Raw genomic sequence first — 17,271 nt, forward strand, 5'->3', positions numbered from 1 at the left:
TTTAATTGGAAACACAGCTTGTAATATTTGGTTTTAATTCGGCTTTTATCGGGGTTTATTTTCTGTATTTTTGTATTTTGTAATTTTTTGTATTTTGTGTTTATTATTTGTTTTTAATATGCTGTGAACCGCCCTGAGTCCTATGGGAGAAGGGCGGTATACAAATTAAAATAATAAATAAATAAATAAAATAAATATGTCTTGGATAGAAGGAAATGAACTACCAATAATCTTTTCTGCCATTCTCACCACTCTCTGCACTGCCTTCCTGTCTGAAGCAGTGATGCTTCCAAACCAGACTGTAATGCAATATGACAGGATGCTCTTGATCGTTCCTCTATAGAAAGTGGTAAGGACAGGAGAAAGAAGATGTACTTTTCTTATGTGATGCAGAAAATGCAGGCGCTGCTGTACCTGCTTCACCAGTGCCTCACTGTTGAGTGACCAATCTAGCCTACTCGTTAGCTGCACACTCAGAAACCTGATGCTGCTAACCACCTCCACAGGTCAATCATTAATACACACAGGTGTGTAGCTGGGTTTGCCTTTTCTGAAATCGATAATGATCTGTTTAGTTTTTCCTATGTATAAATTGAAAAAAAATGTAAAGTATGGTCTTATGTTCACCTAAAATACACTCACACAAACAACAATGCAGTCTTTAAGATTAGCAATGGTGAAAAGATTTCCACTGAATGCTTAAGGCATACCATTCTTTGAATTTTGGCATATCTTTGCCAGTCTACTATATGTTGATGGAAGTTTGTTTCTGCTAATATATCCAAGGAGTCTGAGTGGAGAAATACACCAATGTCGGTTGCTTGTTTCATTTATTTCATAAAATCATCCAATAGGATTATAACAAATATATCAGCTCTGCTTAATTTGTTGTAATTAGTTAATTTAAAGTTTTTATCCAGATCTTGACAACTTTATGTAGTATGGCCTTTAGCACAGAACTCAAAACCAAGAACTGCTACATGGACTGCAAAATTCTGAGTAAATACCAGATGGCACCTCAGCAGTTGTTCAGAAGACCAGTTACGGTAGACCGGTTTTAACTGCTGACCCTGCAGGAAAAATATGTGCACATTTCTCATCTGTGGAGTGCTAGCAAAATATTAAACCTAGTATGGTCATTTGTTCCAAATCAGTGTGAAAAATATGGGCTAGAACAAAAAATCTTGAATCCTAGCCACATAAAAGGTTAGAAGGCATGAGACTAGAAAAAGGAGCTAAATCTTTTTTAAAAATACAAAATTCTTTAAATGGAGAAATTGATGCTCACATAGATCAAATCTGAAAAAGAGTGTTGGTTCATGATCTGGTTCCATAAACTTTCCTTGCAATTCAGAACATCAAGCCTTGCTTTACATCTTTTGTAGGGTGGGAGGCTTTCTTTTTAATAGAGAATATTTTTGAATGAGGAACAAAACACCTGAAGTATATATATCACATTGCTACATCTTAATGTTAAAATAATCTAAAATTGTATTGGAACAATATAATGTGAACAAACATGACCAGACTGTCTTATGTTTTTACAGTCAAACAAATCTGAGAGAAAAAGAGATGTTAGAAGTTCAGGGCCAACTTTGCAATAAGCTAAATGGAAAGCCAAAGAGAGGGTTAAACCTACAGTATACTGTATGCAATTATAAGCTAGCAACAGGAAGAAAATGATCAAAGGAGCCAAATAGAACATCCTGAAAGAAAATGAAGAGAAATGTGTTTTTGATCAGATCTTAAGGCAGGTCAAAGAGGAGACCAGTTAAATATCTAAAGGCAGCAAAAACATTTCTGTGCAGGGTTGTTATATGTCCTGCAGGGGAAATCCTTCATCTCTAAAAGCATGTTCAAGAACAACCCTCTATTTCAGGAAGTTATTTCTTGAAGAGATGCTCTGTCCAAGTCCAATTTAAAGTTAGAGAACCATAAAAAAGGAAAGTAAACACCTTAACATTACTGACATTCAGGTCAGTTGTTGAACAGCAGCAATAGGTGACTATTTCAGTACTGTGAAATGTATTTTGGCTTATTTAGTATTTATTTTTTTCCTAAATTTGCTCTGATGTACATAAAGAGCATACTGTACTGTGTTACCTTAGTTATACAGTCTGTATAAAGCATACTTAAAATGCAGAGGAGGGGAGAAAACAACTGAATCAAGTTTTTGTAAGATAATTAGCATTTGATGAAAGAGGAAACCTCCCCCCCCCAAAAAAAAAGAAATGAGAAAAACAATGAAGGCAGATAAGAAGGAACAAATATAAGTATAAATAATACTAAGAATCTTGTTAGGCAATTCAGTGGGTGGGGAGAACACTTTGTATATTTGTGTTGTCCGTGATCTCTCATGACTTGAAACAACTCAGAAGGGACTTGATAGTTTCTGGGAAGGATAGAGCCCAAATTTGTTTTAGTTTATTACCTTCTCAATCTCTAATCTATGATTCAGAGTATCATTTGAATCCAAATTTTCAATCTTTGCTTACTCTTATATATTACTCATGAGGTCCTATTCTGCTTTAAAAGACTGGGATGTCCAGGCTCAAGCACTATTTCTCTTAATAGGGAAGCACAAGAGTTCTCACTGGTAATCTTCTGTATTCTCCTGAAGGTGTCCTGCCCACCTTTTTCTCTGGCCTGGGCACTCTGCCTTCCCCTATGTCACTCTGTTATTTTTAGCTCTTCTCTCTTCTGATCAGAGTACTGTTGGGATTGCTTTTAGGCATGGAGTTGGAGGCGGTGCTGGGGTTTTGGCAAGGGGGCCAAGAGTCTGTAACGTCCTGGGGCAATCTGATATCCCTAGGTCTAGGGAAAGTGTTTACAGGCAGAAACCTTGACGCTGACACTGGAAGACAGGGGTGTTCTCAGAAAGGGGACATAGAGAAGGACAGTTGGGGAGGGGGAATCTAAATTGTGGCTATAACCCCTTTGAAAATACCAAAGCAATTTTGAGAGTAGTGTTGAGATGGCCGTGTGATTATCCATGGCTGAAGACAACCAGCTTTAACAGAAAGGTTTGTTGCAGGAAAAGAAAGGAGATGGCATGAACTAAAGAAATGATATAGCAAAAGGAGAAGGAGGAGGAAAGAAGTAAATTAGAAAGTAGAGCTGATATGTTTAAAGCAGGGAGCGAAAGAGTGAAAATAGATGAAGGGGAATTAGGAGAAAAGATGTCAGCTGAGATACAAATAGTGCGAATAGACTGATATTGGAAAGGATACAGGATAGAATACCTGAACTGGGAGTTCTCTGCAGAAGGCCTCAGCATTTGGGTGAACTTCGAATCATGACCTCCTACATCATCTCAGGCTCTCTGTAGCTGCCAGCTTTACCATGGAGAAACTATTGCCACTGACTGCAGGGGAAAGTGAGCCCATTGTCCACTGTGGGGGACATTCCCACAAGGACTGTTGTGAGCGGGTGGTGATAAATGTTTCTGGCCTACGATTTGAGACCCAAGTAAAGACCTTGAGACAGTTCCCCGATACTTTACTGGGTGATCCTCTGCGCCGTTTGCAATATTACGACCCATTGCGTAATGAATACTTCTTTGATCGCAACCGGCCTTCCTTTGACTCTATTCTGTATTATTACCAATCTGGAGGACGGCTTCGAAGACCAATCAATGTCCCTCTTGATGTTTTTTTGGAGGAACTCAAATTCTATCAGCTGGGTGAAGAAGCTCTGTCCAAATTTCGTGATGATGAAGGATTCATCAAGGAAGAAGAGCAACCTATGCCTGAGAGAGAGTTCTTCAAACAAGTGTGGCTGCTCTTTGAACATCCAGAGAGCTCCCAAGCTGCCCGCATCATTGCAATCATTTCCGTTATGGTCATTCTTATCTCCATTGTGATTTTTTGCCTGGAGACTTTACCTGAGTTTCGGGACGAGAGTGACGTGTCTTTGCCAGTAAGTTATGAAGACTATATTGATTATTTTTCTCTACAATTGTTTGCATTGTTTTCTCTGTTCTCCTTTCTCTGAAAGGTGAATATTGATATTTCAGAATATTCTTTCCTTCAAAATCTCTTTCCCCACTTGGTACCCAGATGTCTTAGACAAGAGCAGCTGTTTTGCCTAATGATGATAAGAGTTGTAATCCAATAAATGTAGAGTTCTAGGGCAATTACTCTGATGCCACATTATAATTTAAATGGTTTTAGGAACTTTCAGATATAATTTTCTCTTACTGGTTCAGATAAACCTCTATTTCTGTCATACAAATGGTAGTATTGTTACCAGTATTTTTCCATTCAAGACTTAGAGTTTGTCATTCTGATACCTTTACTCTTTTAAGAATGCCATATTCCAAATCTGATATTTGAAAAAAATCAGATATGAAATTTAAATGGTCACTTCTTTAATTCTTTTAAAAAATAAGTAGCTTAATGATGCAACCATTTCTTTACTTAATGGGCCTTCATTTGAAAACTCAATGCCATCTTGATTCTAATTTCTTTAATATCAATTCCCCAACTACAGTGGATCGTACTTTTCATTGCAAAACGTCATAATTGATTGTGATCACCAGTGAATGAGTTGAAATAGTTATGCTTCTGTTCTCCTCAAGACAACGTGTATCTATTATTGTATCATAGGCCATAAAGAATGTGGGGATCTCCAACTATTATGGTCTTGAATAATGTTACTCAAAAATCAATGTTTTTTACCAACTGCTGCTCCACATGGCTTTCAGGGCCTCCTTATTATGTACAGTATTGTGTGATGGGGATAGGAGTAAAGTTAGGCACCTGGACTAAAAATTGTTGAAATAGTAATAATGACAACAGTAACTCTCAACAAAGAAATATTCCTTCATAAATCAATATGTTTCTTTCAATGCTAATTATTCTGTGTTTTGATTCTTCCCCCACTTGCTGCCCTTGTTGTAATGGTTAGCCTCTGTGATTTCAGCCTTCTCAAATACGTCCCCCAAACAAAAAGTTGAAATTTTCTGTCCTAATGGAGTGATTGTCTTGCTAGCTGACTCAACAAGAAATATAATCCTAAAAACCTGTATATTGTACTATGCTTGCAGAACTTTGGAATTCAAAAAGGAACAAAACAAAAAGCAAGATAGACAGATTTGCTTGACTTTCACTGTCAACGTCTAAACCAGCTTTCACTCATGTAATATTTTCCAGATGGATTTAGATTGCAAATCCCAAATTTTAAACGTTGGGGAAATAATGATTCAGTACTTGTAGATAGTCAATAATAGGACAGACACAATAGTAACATAATAGGACAGACACAATAGTAACATATAAAATTCATGCAGTTTTATTCTTTGCTATGGTGTCAACATAGATAGCATCTTTTACATATTCCTTGCTCATGTATCTTTTATTTATTTATTTATTTATTTATTTATTTATTTATTTATTTATTTATTTAAATAAATAAATGTATCTTTCACATTGAGATTGAGTTTTCTCAGCTAAAATATATTTTTGGTTTGTCTGAGTGTATGCCTTCACCCACTATATGCCTTCTGCAGCCAATGTCATTTCATTTGTCTCTATTATTTTTGGAATGCTTCAATCACACTAAACACAATAGTGCCCACTGAATATTGAAGAAGCTGGTAAAATTTAGAAAGTCGTAGGATAGTGCTTCCAGTCAAGAGTCATTAAATGAAATTAAATGAAAATGTGCTTGTCATTTCCTACGAACATGGTTAATAATCAGGGGAAGGGGGTTTAATCCAACGACAATTGAAAAATCACAGTTGGGAGAGGATGTTGTAAGGATGTAGCACATAGGAGATATTGGACCCAATAGGTACCTGAGCTCTGATTTTGCCTCTGTCTTTCTGTCTGCCACAGAAAATGGCCCCAGAGACTGTACATATCATGGAATCCCCAATAGATCTTCTATCATCAATGTACAATTAGCAGCCTGGCTGTATGTATTGCTTCAAAATGTGTTGAGCTACAACTCCCATCATTCCCCATGCATGCTGGGAATATTGAAACTTGTAGAGAGGGTAAAATAGAAAAAAATCAGATGAAAATACTTGCAAGGAAGTACAGGAATAGGAATAAAATAAACCTCTTCATACAGTGCTTTCTCCTGTGGTTAATTTACATTGTCCTTTATCTGATTCTCAGCCAGCTCTGAAGTCATGTTTTCCTCAACTGAGAGGGGAAAAATTTTCAGGGGAAAATCCAACATATGGAGGAAAAGCCTAAGCTTTCCTTTCACTTAATAATCTCTGGAAATATTCCATCTTGGTTCATGAAGTTTGTAATTCTATCCTCTAGGTTATAAAAGGAGAGCACTCAAGAGGGTTGGTTTCTAGATACTTCACTTATTAAACTGCTTCATTTCAGAGTCTCATACTTTTGGAAATAAGAAACTGGGACACTTAAGAGAGGAAAAGTAATTCAGCCAGGAAAAGTTGTAGGAGAAACTCAATTATAAAGTAGAATGTTAAACATTTCCTCCTTCTATTTAACTCAGAAGCAGTGTGTTATTGTGTCTAGAAAGGGACTGGGGAGATACAAGTTTCTGCTTAACTATGGAGCTCATTGGGTGATCTTTGATCGCTTGATATCTCTTGGCTGAACATCTCAAAGAATTGTTGTAAAGATAAAATGAAAGCTATTCCCCACGTTTGCATATAGGTTGCCTTGAACTGTTTGAGGAAGGGCATATATTAAATAGCTTGTTATTTTTCCTTTCAAAGCAATGTAATTTAATAAAAATGGCCACCCTACACATTTTCAGATGGATAGTTCCTAGTGCAACACAGTATTGTGGGGATATTTTGTTCTTAGAGAGGTACAGGTTGAAGCATTGTTATTTGCACTCACCCACAAAATTCTATGAATAATGCAGGATATCTAAATGAGTAACATTGTTATCTGTGTTGAGGATATATTTGATAAGATACCAGCATTCCCACTGAAAAGCTGTTAAATATGGTTTGGAGACACTACAATAAAGTGGGCTTATAACAGGCTGGCTGACTGCACTCAGAAATTTGGCATTCATAGCTTTACATTAAGTTGAAGAGCAGTAACCAATGGGCCACGGCCATGTCTATCTTTGGGTCAGTATTATTCAACATTTTTACAAATGAACTGGATAATGGGATTGCTAGGTTGCTTATCAGATTTATGTAGGACACAAAATTGAAAGGCTTGGCAATATATAGGAAAATATACAGTAAAAAGAATGCAGTCTAATCAAGACAGATTGGAAGATTGAGCTCAGTACAAGATGCCTTTCAATTAAGAGAAATGTTTAAGGAGGGGGGAAATACGGGCTACACACTCATAGCTTGGAAGCACTACATTGGAGATGTGTACATATTGTTATGAAAACAATTTGAGCATGAGTATGAAATAGTTGCTAGAAGAGCTAACATCATTCTGGGCTGCATCAGTGGAAGCACTATATTAAAGACATGTGAAGTCTGTATTCCCTCTACCCTATACTAGTGAGACCACACCTGGAGCACTGTGTATGTTTTGGAGAACATATTTTCAGGAGCTTATTAATAAATTAAGAGGAACAGCAAAGATGATACAGGGACATTCTCCATAAAGAAAGGTGGAAGAAAATTGGGAAATTCACATTGAAAAAAGAAGACTATGAAGAGACATAATATTAACAATCAGGTATATAAAATGTACTACAATTACCCACATTTAATAACAACAACAACAACAACAACAACAACAACAACAACAACAATAATAATAATAATAATAATAATAATAATAATAATAATAATAATAAAATTGGAAGAGACCTTGGAGGTCATCTAGTCCAGGGCTTTTCAACCAATGGTACGGGTACCACCTGTGGTACATTGGCACCTGGCAGGTGGTACGCGAGCATCCTAGAAAAGTAGCGGGGGAGGGGAATGAGCTGAATCAGTGGCAGCACCGCACAAGCCTGAGTAAGAGATGGCTGGAGCTGCAGGGCTGTCAGGGCTCAGTGGAAGCGCCAGGATCAGCGGCAGGCTCCAGCTGGAGCTCGGCGTGATCCTGGCGCTTCTGCTGAGCCCAGTAGAAGTGCCGATCAGCTGGAATATTGCAGCATCTCCAGGGTCTTATGATTTACATTCAGATGCTTGGCAACTGATTCATATTTATGACGGTCACAGTCTTCCAGGGTTATGTGAAGTGACCAAAACCTGCTGCAACCACCGAGCAGACGGGGGGGGGGAATCAAAACCAAACACCCCCCACCCCACTACCGCTGCCAATCCTCAACAGAAATGCTCACAACAATGAAAACCTCGGACAGTAGGAAGAGCGCCGCTGGGCGGGCAGGCAGGCAGGCAGGTGTCTTGCTCGGCTGTGGCTTGGAGGCACTTTTTTTAGTGCTATTATAACTTCAAACAGTCACTAAGCGAACTGTTGTAAGTGGAGGACTACCTGTACTTTATCACTTTTTTCCTTTTTTTTTTTTTTGGTCATCAAGTTTTTGACACCTTGCTAGGCGACTGGTGGTACTCGGATATTGCCATGTGAAAAGGTTGAAAGAGTGAAAGGGTTGAAAAGCCCTGATCTAGTCCAACCCCCTGCTCAGGCAAGAAAGCCTATGCCATTTCAGACAAATGGCTGTCCAGTCTCTTCTTAAAACTTTCCAGTGTTGGAGCATTCACAGCTTTTGGAGGCAGGTTTTCCACTGATTAATTGTTCTAAGTGTCAGGAAATTTCTTCTTAGTGCTAGGTTGCTTCTCTCTTTGGTTAGTTTCCATTCATTGCTTCTTGTCTTGCCTTCAGGTGCTTTGGAGAATAGCTTCTCTTCTTTGTGGCAGCCCCTGAGATATTGGAACACTGCTATCATGTCCCCCCTCGTTCTTCTCTTCATTAAACTAGACATACCCAATTCCAGCAACCATTCCTTATATGTTTTAGCCTCCAGTCCCTAATCATCTTTGTTGGTCTTCTCTGTACTCTTTCTAGAGTTTCAACATCTTTTTTACATCGTGGTGACCAAAACTGGATGCAGTATTCTAAGTGTGGCCTTACCAAGGCATTGTAAAATAGTATTAACACTTCATGTGATTCTATCCCTGTTAATGCAGCCTAGCACTGTTTTGGCTTTTTTGGTAGCTGTACACACTGTTGGCTCATATTTAGGTGATTGTCCACTAGTACCCTGAGATCCCTCTCACAGTTATTACTATTGAGCAAGGTACCACCTATACTATACCTGTACATTTGGTTTTTCTTGCCTAAATGTAGAACCTTAATTTTTGCACCATTGAATTTCATTTTGTTAGATAGCGCCCAATGTTTAAATCTGTCAAATCTGTCCTGTATTTTAAGCCTATCTTCTGAGTGTTGGCTATTCCTGCCAGCTTGGTGTCGTCTGCAAATTTGATGAGTTCCCCATCTATCCCCTCATCTAAATCATTGATGAAGATGTTGAAGAGCACTGGGCCCAGAACAGAGCCCTGGGTACCCCACTACACACTTCCCTCCATGTAGATGCAGTTCCATTGAGGACCACACGCTGAGTACGGCTGGTCAGCCAGCTACGAATCCATCTGGTGGTGATGCTGTCTAACCCACATTTTTCTGTCTTATCAAGTAGTAGGTTGTCTACTTTATCAAATGCCTTACTTAAAGTCCAAGTAAATTATATCCACAGCATTCCTCTGGTCCACTAATTTTGTCACCTGGTCACAGAATGCAATAAGATTTGTCTGGCATGATCTGTTTTTGACAAACCCATGTTGGCTTTTAGTAATGACTTTGTTTGCTTCTAGGTGTTCCCTGATTTGTTGCTTATCTTTTCCAGAATCTTCCCAGGTATTGAGGTCAGGTGGATTGGTCTGTAGTTTCCTGGATCCATTTTTTCCCTTTTTTGAAGATGGAAACTACACCAGCTCTTTTCCAGTCCTCTGGTAGTTCCCCAGTGCTCCAGAATCTTTGAAAGATATAGTTCGGTGGTTCTGAGATCACATCTGCCAGTTCCTTCAGAATCTTGGGGTGTAATCCATCTGGTCCTGGTGATTTAAATTTGTCTAGGGTGGACGAGTGCTCACTTACCATTTTCTTGCCTATCTTAACTTGTGTTTCTAATCTGTTTTTTACAGTACTGTTTTTGATAGGTTGGACTGTTTTTTCCCTTTGTGTAAAGACGGATGCAAAAAACAAGTTAAGTAGTTCTGCTTTCTCCTTGTTGCTTGTCACCTTCTTGCCACTTTCTCCCACTAATGGACCAATCATTTCCTTAACTTTTTTCTTGGCCTTAGTTCATTTTGAGCCTTAGCTTTCCTCACTTCATCTTTGCAGGCTTGGACTATTTGCTGATATTCTGCCTTAGTTCTTTCAATTTATCAGAGAGTTTTTTATGCAGCCATGCTGGTTTCTTTTGAGAGTTGTTATTTTTCTTCTTTGTTGTATTGTGCTAGACTGGGCTTTTATTATCTCACCTTTCAAAATTTCCCAAGCTTCTTGAGTTGTTTTCTCCATGGAATCCTTCCCAAGCTCTCTCTAAGTTTATTGAAATTAGCTCTCTTAAAGTCCAAGACTCTAGTTTGACTGTATTCTATTGCTTGTGCTTGCATAATGTTGAATTCCAATATTGCATGATCACTCCCCTCCCCAGGTTCCTGTGGCTTCAACACCTTCTATCATTTCATCTCTGTTAGTAAGAATTAGGTCCAATATGGCTGATCCCCTAGTTCCCGTCTCTACTTTTTGGGAGACAAAGTTGTCTGCTAGGTTTATCAGGAATCTGTTTGATCTTCCACATTTGATTTAAATATAAGAAAAAACTTCTGACAATAAGAGCTGTACAACAGTGGAACTGTGAGCCTTAAGAAACCAGGAACCAAGGCTGTTTAAATGTGTACAAGTTTATTCCATGCTAGTTCTCTACAAGAATATGAACTACTTACATCAAAGCAAATTGGCAGTTGATAAGAGTTAATGGAATTAAAGGTAGGCTGGACTTAGATCTCTTGTGGGCGCGAAAGGACTCAAGATTGATAACACATTTGACCCTTTCCTTGGGCTCAGTCTGTCATCTACAGGAACAATTTTACCTTACAGAATTTGTTGATTTTCTATTTCTAGAAGCATTTAAGAAGTAGGTGAGTAGCCTTCCATCAAGATGGTTGGTTTAGTTTTCCTACACATTATAGCAGGCAGGATTAAAGGATCTTTGTGATCTGATCCAGCTCCACATCTCTAAAATTCTATGCTTTTGCCTCACAAAAAATTCCTGTCCAGTCGCAATCAAAATTGCTATAGTTATTGGCTCTGCTCTTTCTATTACATTCCTGTTGTGGCTTTTTTATCATTTTTCTAACACTGCCTATGAACATCTTCAAGGAAAAGTTTGACTCTCTTTGACCTGTCTATGTGAATTGGAACTTTCAGGAGCTGTAATCTTCATCAGAAGAGAAGACAATCAGAAGTCTTAATCGGTCTACAGTGTAAGCACATATCACCACTATATCTGCACTTTTGCACAAAGTGATGGCTCCCTCCATTGGAAAAGAAAAGAGAACTTCTTTGTTCTCTCCTAGGAACAAATGGAACAAATATATTTTCTTCCTTAACTCCCCCTTTGTTCCATTCACAGCAGGTTGTGCACTAGCCAGCCTTGGCTGATCTTAAAAAAGTTAAGTAGAGTCAAATCTGGTTATTACTTTAAAATTTATGGCTGGAGACAATACTGGGAAGTTGGGGGGAAAATCCCTGAAGAAACAGTTCCATTTGGTATAAAAAAATAATGCACAGGATCTGTCCAGGAGTTGATAGCAACTTGAGCTAGGTCTAGGATAACTTACCATAGCCAAATTGCCACAGCTGTAGCTAACTCACCATGGCCAACTAGCCATGGGAATACTCAGTGCTGGACAATTCATTGCTGCATTAATAGTTTCATTCAGTTACTTTTATTTTTGGTGACCATGTTTTCATCAAAATTATTGCAACTCTTGTACTTTTGGATTGACTTTATTTATTTTATTATTATTGGCCACAGTTCTACTGAAATTAATTTAACTTTTGTATTGGTTGAATTGTCCTTCACTATTTCTTAGGGGTCGATAGACATCCCTTTTTCTTAAATCACATCTTATAAAACTCCTGCATTTTGAAAAACGAAGCAGATGAGTGCAACTTGTTGGTTTGTTTGTTAAATTTATTTGCTACCCATCTCACCATGGGGCTACTTTGGGGGGCCTAAAACAATAAAATGGGGGAAAAAATGTAAGAATAACAATTATAATGCAATGAAACAATAAAAATAAACAGTGGAAGTAAAATAATATGAAATTTAAAAAAATGAGCAAAGGGGGAGCAGGAAGTTCAGGGGCGAGGTGGGATCAGCTAATTAGTCAGCAGCCTATGATGTACTCCCCTATTCATTCAGTCCCCAGGCCAACTAACAGAGCCAGGTCTTTAGACCCTTGCAGAAGGACAGGAGGATGGAGGAAAACCTGACCCCGGGGGACAGGATATTCCAGAGGGCTGGCATAACTTTGATTGGGAACAGCCTTTGAGAAAGGAGCTAAACAAGTACAGAACTGTGCCACCCTGTCCTAAGCTCCATAGCAGGCAATGGTGGGATTCAGCCAGTTCACACCACTTTGGTAGAACCGGTAGCTAATTTTTTGTTGCCCAGGCCCAGAATGGACTTCCGGATGTGGCATCTACACAGAGAACTGGTTGTTCACATATTTGAATCCCACCACTGATAGCAGGCTCCAAAGGATAGCATGGTTGATGATATCGGAGGTCAAGAAGAGCCCAGGTGGTTACATTACACAGATTCATAGAGCTTCCCTCTGTACCAGTGTATTTATTCCATGGGACATTTACAAAGAAAAAAAATGTAACCACTATTTCAGCTGGGGTCAAGAAGGAGGCATTCCGCTGTGGAAACCTGGACCTGTGCTCATTTTATCTTCATTACCAATGCCGTCAGTCCAAAATCCTGAAAACCACAAAGCTAAGCAATAGGAATATGAAGGAGAATAAGACCTACAATCTGTTCTTTCATTCATTTTAATTTAATCTGCCCTAATTTATTATGATAAGTATTTTTAAAGTTATAGTATTTTTTTCTGGTATCAAAATAAGGATAATTTTTTGGGGAGTTGGATAGAAATCCTTCAGCTTCAATGAAATTGAATTCCACTTGCATAACATCACAATAAAAAATTGAAACGTTTCACAATCGTAATCCCTCTAGATTTATCTCACCATTTCAACAAAACTAGTTTTTACTTTATTATTCATGTTGCACAATTCTATTAATCAGTTTCCCAAATGCAGAGCTTTCCCCTTTCACTTCCTACTGTCATGTGTAGGATAATTCCTATCTGTCTTCATATTTAGGACTAGGAGTATCTTTAGATGATCATGCAAAAAGTTATATTTCAAAAAATAAAGTTCTATTCTGTGAAGAGGAAACTGAATAATCAAATGAAGTTCTTGCTATGTTTGGAAGAAGTAAAATATGAATTCATATTTTCATTCCAAGGAATGTTGAACCAAATTTGTCTTGTAAGAAATGACAACCTGGCATCTGATGACTTGATTTGGGGTTTACAGTATCCAGGATAGATGTGCTAGTGTATCTTTTTGAAACTGGTGCCCTCCAAATATCATGAGACTGTACTGATTAGGAATAATGAAAATTTTGACCTGACATCAGGAAAAGCTGGTGTAAGGAATTTTCTGGTCAGCACTATCCTATTTATCCCCATATACTTCCTGAATAGCTTGTACTCAAAACCTTGCATATCTTCACTCATCCAAAATAGCTTTTACAGATTCTGTCCAACAAGATTTCTTTGGCGTCGGCTTTCCTGCTGGCAACTGGTGCTAATTATCTGCTAGCTAGGCTGGAGCAAGCAGATGATCAGGATTAATCTTCCATACTGCAGGATTCACCAACTAGGGATCCTGATGGCAGAAGAAGAAGAAGAGGGTAACTGATATAATGCTAAAGGCTAGAAGGAACTGGATTTTGAAACCAACAGGGGAATCCCTCTGGGGCATATTACCATAGAGACCTTTCCATTCCTTTACATCACGTGCTCCCTGTCACACAACATTTCCGCTCCCTCTTCATCATTCCAGTCTCAGTGCAGCCATTCAGCTATGTATACCCATGAAAGTGGATTCTACTACTGCATTCCAACTCATTTTTCTGAAACTAACTCATTTTTCTCCTATAAAGCATGGTTTAATTATAAACTTCATTGTAAAACAAAGTTTGAGATTATAATTTCTTTTCTTTCCCTGTGACTTTTAATGATTCATCCAAAATGATAGCATATTAGGGATCCCTAATATTATAATCCTGGTACATGATTATGTAAGAATCAGAAATAAATCTAATTTCAACAAGGGCCAATCTCACCTAAATTTGCCTTTTAGGGGGAAAAACTACTCATTCACTTTGTAAATTCCCAGGAAATAACTGCATTTGCAGCTGAATTGATATGCATAGAATTATATTGAAAACAAATTCCTTTTCCATCCTTCCTACTGGAAATTCTAACTCAGGGTTTAACAGAAAAATAGAGTTGGAAGGGATCTTGGAGGTCTTCTAGTCCAACCCCCTGCTCAAGTAGGACTCTATACCATTTCAGACAAATGGCTGTCCAGTCTCTTTTTAAAGCTTCCAGTGATGAAGCATCCACAACTTCTGAAGGCAAGCCGTTCAACTGGTTTATTGTTCTCACTATCAGAAAAATTCTCCTTCTGGTGCTTTGAAAAATAGGTTGACACTCTCTCTTCTTTGTGGCAACTCCTTAAGTATTGGAACACTGCTATCATGTCCCCCCCTAGTCCTTTTCATATATCCAATTCCTGCAAACATTCTTCATGTTTTAGCTTCTAGACCTCTAATCATCTTTATTGCTCTTCTCTACACTCTTTCCAGAGTCTCAACATCTTTTTTATATTGTGGCAACCAAAACTGGATGTAGTATCCTAAGTGTTGTCTTACCAAGGTCTTATAAAGCAGTGCTAACACTTCATGTGATCTTGATTATATCCCTCTGTTATTGCAGCCTAGGATTGCATTGGCTTTTTTGACAGCTGCTTATACCTGATTGTCCACTAGGACAGGGCTTTTCAACCTTTTCACCCATTGTACCACTTTTAGGATATGGCAACATCCGAGTACCACCAGTTGCCTAGCAAGTTGTCAAAAACTTGATGACCCCCCCCAAAAAGGAAAAAAGTGATAAAGTACAGGTAGTCCTCGACTTACAACAGTTCGCTTAGTGACTGTTCAAAGTTACAATGGCACTGAAAAAAGTGCCTCCCAAGGCACAGCCGAGCAAGACACCTGCCTGTTCGCCCGGCAGCGCTCTCATTCCCCTCCTCTGCTACCACTTTTCTAGGATGGTCATGTACCACCTGCCAGGTGCCAATGTACCACAGGTGGTACCCGTACCACTGGTTGAAAAGCCCTGCACTAGGACTCCAAAATCCCTCTTGCAGTTATTGCTATTGAGCCAAGTTTCACCTAATCTGTACCTGTTTTTCTTGCCTAAGTATAAAACCTTACTTTTGTCTACACTGAATCTCATTTTGTTAGATAGGGCCCAGTGTTCAAATTTGTTGAGATCCATCTGGATTTTGAACCTGTCTTCTTCTGGGATGTTAGCTATTCCTACCAGCTTGGTGGCATCTGCAATTTGATGAATTGCCCTTCTATCTCCTCATCCAAATCATTTAGGAAGATCAATATCTTGTACTGGGCTTAAAACAGAGTACTGGGCTTTAAACAGAACCTTAAAGTACCCCACTGCTTCTTTTCTTCATGTAAATGTAGTTCCATTAAGGAGCGACTCCCAATCTTTTCTATATTCCTCACCCCTAGAATGCTTCTGATATATTCTCACACCCCTTACAAAAGATTGAAATAATGGCAACAAATTATGTGCATATACACTATAATTTTGAAAACCCAAGTTTTCTCACCTACCGCAATATTGTCTTGCACCCCCAGCGGGTGCAAGCACTCCGGGTTGGGAACCCCTGCATTAAGGGCTACACACTGAGTGCAGTTTGTCAGCCAGTTACAAATCCATCTGGTGGTGATGCTGTCTCTCCCACATTTTTCTAGCTTACTAAAAAGTAGGCTGTGGTCTACTTTGGCAAATGCCTTATTGAAATCCAAATATACTATATCCACAGCATTTCGCTGGTCCACTAATTTAGGTTTCCAGAATTGCAATGCCTATTTCTTACCAATTATATTGTATCATATATTTCTATGTCCAGTGAGAATTTTTTAAAGCTGTACAGTAATTGTCTGTTCTGACCCATCTTCATTATACATTTTTCTGCTACATTGGTCTCTCAGGCAATGATAATCTGATTTTCTGCTTTCCTTCATGTTCCTTTTTTTAGTTCCTCTACATTTTGATTCTCAGTCTGCCTAACTACCTAGATTTCCTTGCCTGTACCATCTCCTTCAGACTCAAAGAGGCATACATTGTTTTCCTAGCCAGATCAATATTTTATATCATATGCAAGTGATGCTCATCATGACTTCCTCCATAGAGACTAAAACATTTGTGAGCATTAGTACACATATTAAGATAGTAGTGTAGAAATAACAGATAATTTTAGATACACTTTCTGTCCTAATAAACTGAGAAACAGAGATATCTGCAAACTATCCTCTTATTTTGTTCTCTCCATCTAGAGAAAACCATCAGTATCTGCAGCTGGTTGCTTAGAACTTGGAACTTTATTTTATGTAATGGCCTGATTGCAGCTGGTGAGGTTAAACTGAGCTATGATTCTTGCTGTATCAAGCTAAATTTTCTCTGCTGTGAAATTAAAGTTGCCTTAATTGGAAATTGCATGGAGTGCCAAAATTCTCATCCAGCAGGCAGTTGCCTCTGACAGCTGAGTTTATGTGACAAAAGGTAGCAGATACTTACAGAGTGGGCATGTCTAATTTTCTGCTTGACTGCCAAACCATTTGACCAGAATATCTTGCCTTTCAAAGCAGTGAGGAGCAAAATGCCCATAGTAGCAAAACAATATTAAAACTGTAATTACTGCATATAATCTACAACATGCTTGTTGTTGACTAAATTTATTTTTTATTTTATTTTACAAAATTTATATGCCGCCCTTCTCCCCATGGGACTCAGGGCGGCTCACAGCATGTTAAAACAATATACAAAATTACCCCTTCTAAAAACCAATTAAAATCCAAATATTAGTGGCTGTGACTATTTAAAATCATTAAAAATTTTCCCTATTTAAAATTCACCCTAGGTCAGGCCCGCTTGTTGAA

General features: G+C 38.4%; 1 protein-coding gene across 1 annotated transcript in view; it reads left to right on the forward strand.

Annotated features, from left to right (window-relative positions):
• Window positions 1-3,034: 3,034 nt before the first annotated feature.
• Window positions 3,035-17,271, forward strand: part of KCNA7 (potassium voltage-gated channel subfamily A member 7) — a 31,702-nt gene continuing 17,465 nt past the window's right edge. Inside the window, exon 1 of the mRNA XM_015810184.1 lies at window positions 3,035-3,918. Coding sequence (XP_015665670.1) covers window positions 3,343-3,918 — 576 coding nt within the window. The 5' untranslated portion in view covers window positions 3,035-3,342. The remainder of the gene's footprint in view (window positions 3,919-17,271) is intronic.

Source organism: Protobothrops mucrosquamatus, unplaced genomic scaffold, assembly GCF_001527695.2.
Source record: "Protobothrops mucrosquamatus isolate PMUCROS unplaced genomic scaffold, P.Mucros_1.0 scaffold7, whole genome shotgun sequence".
NCBI classification, from domain to species: Eukaryota; Metazoa; Chordata; class Lepidosauria; order Squamata; family Viperidae; genus Protobothrops; species Protobothrops mucrosquamatus.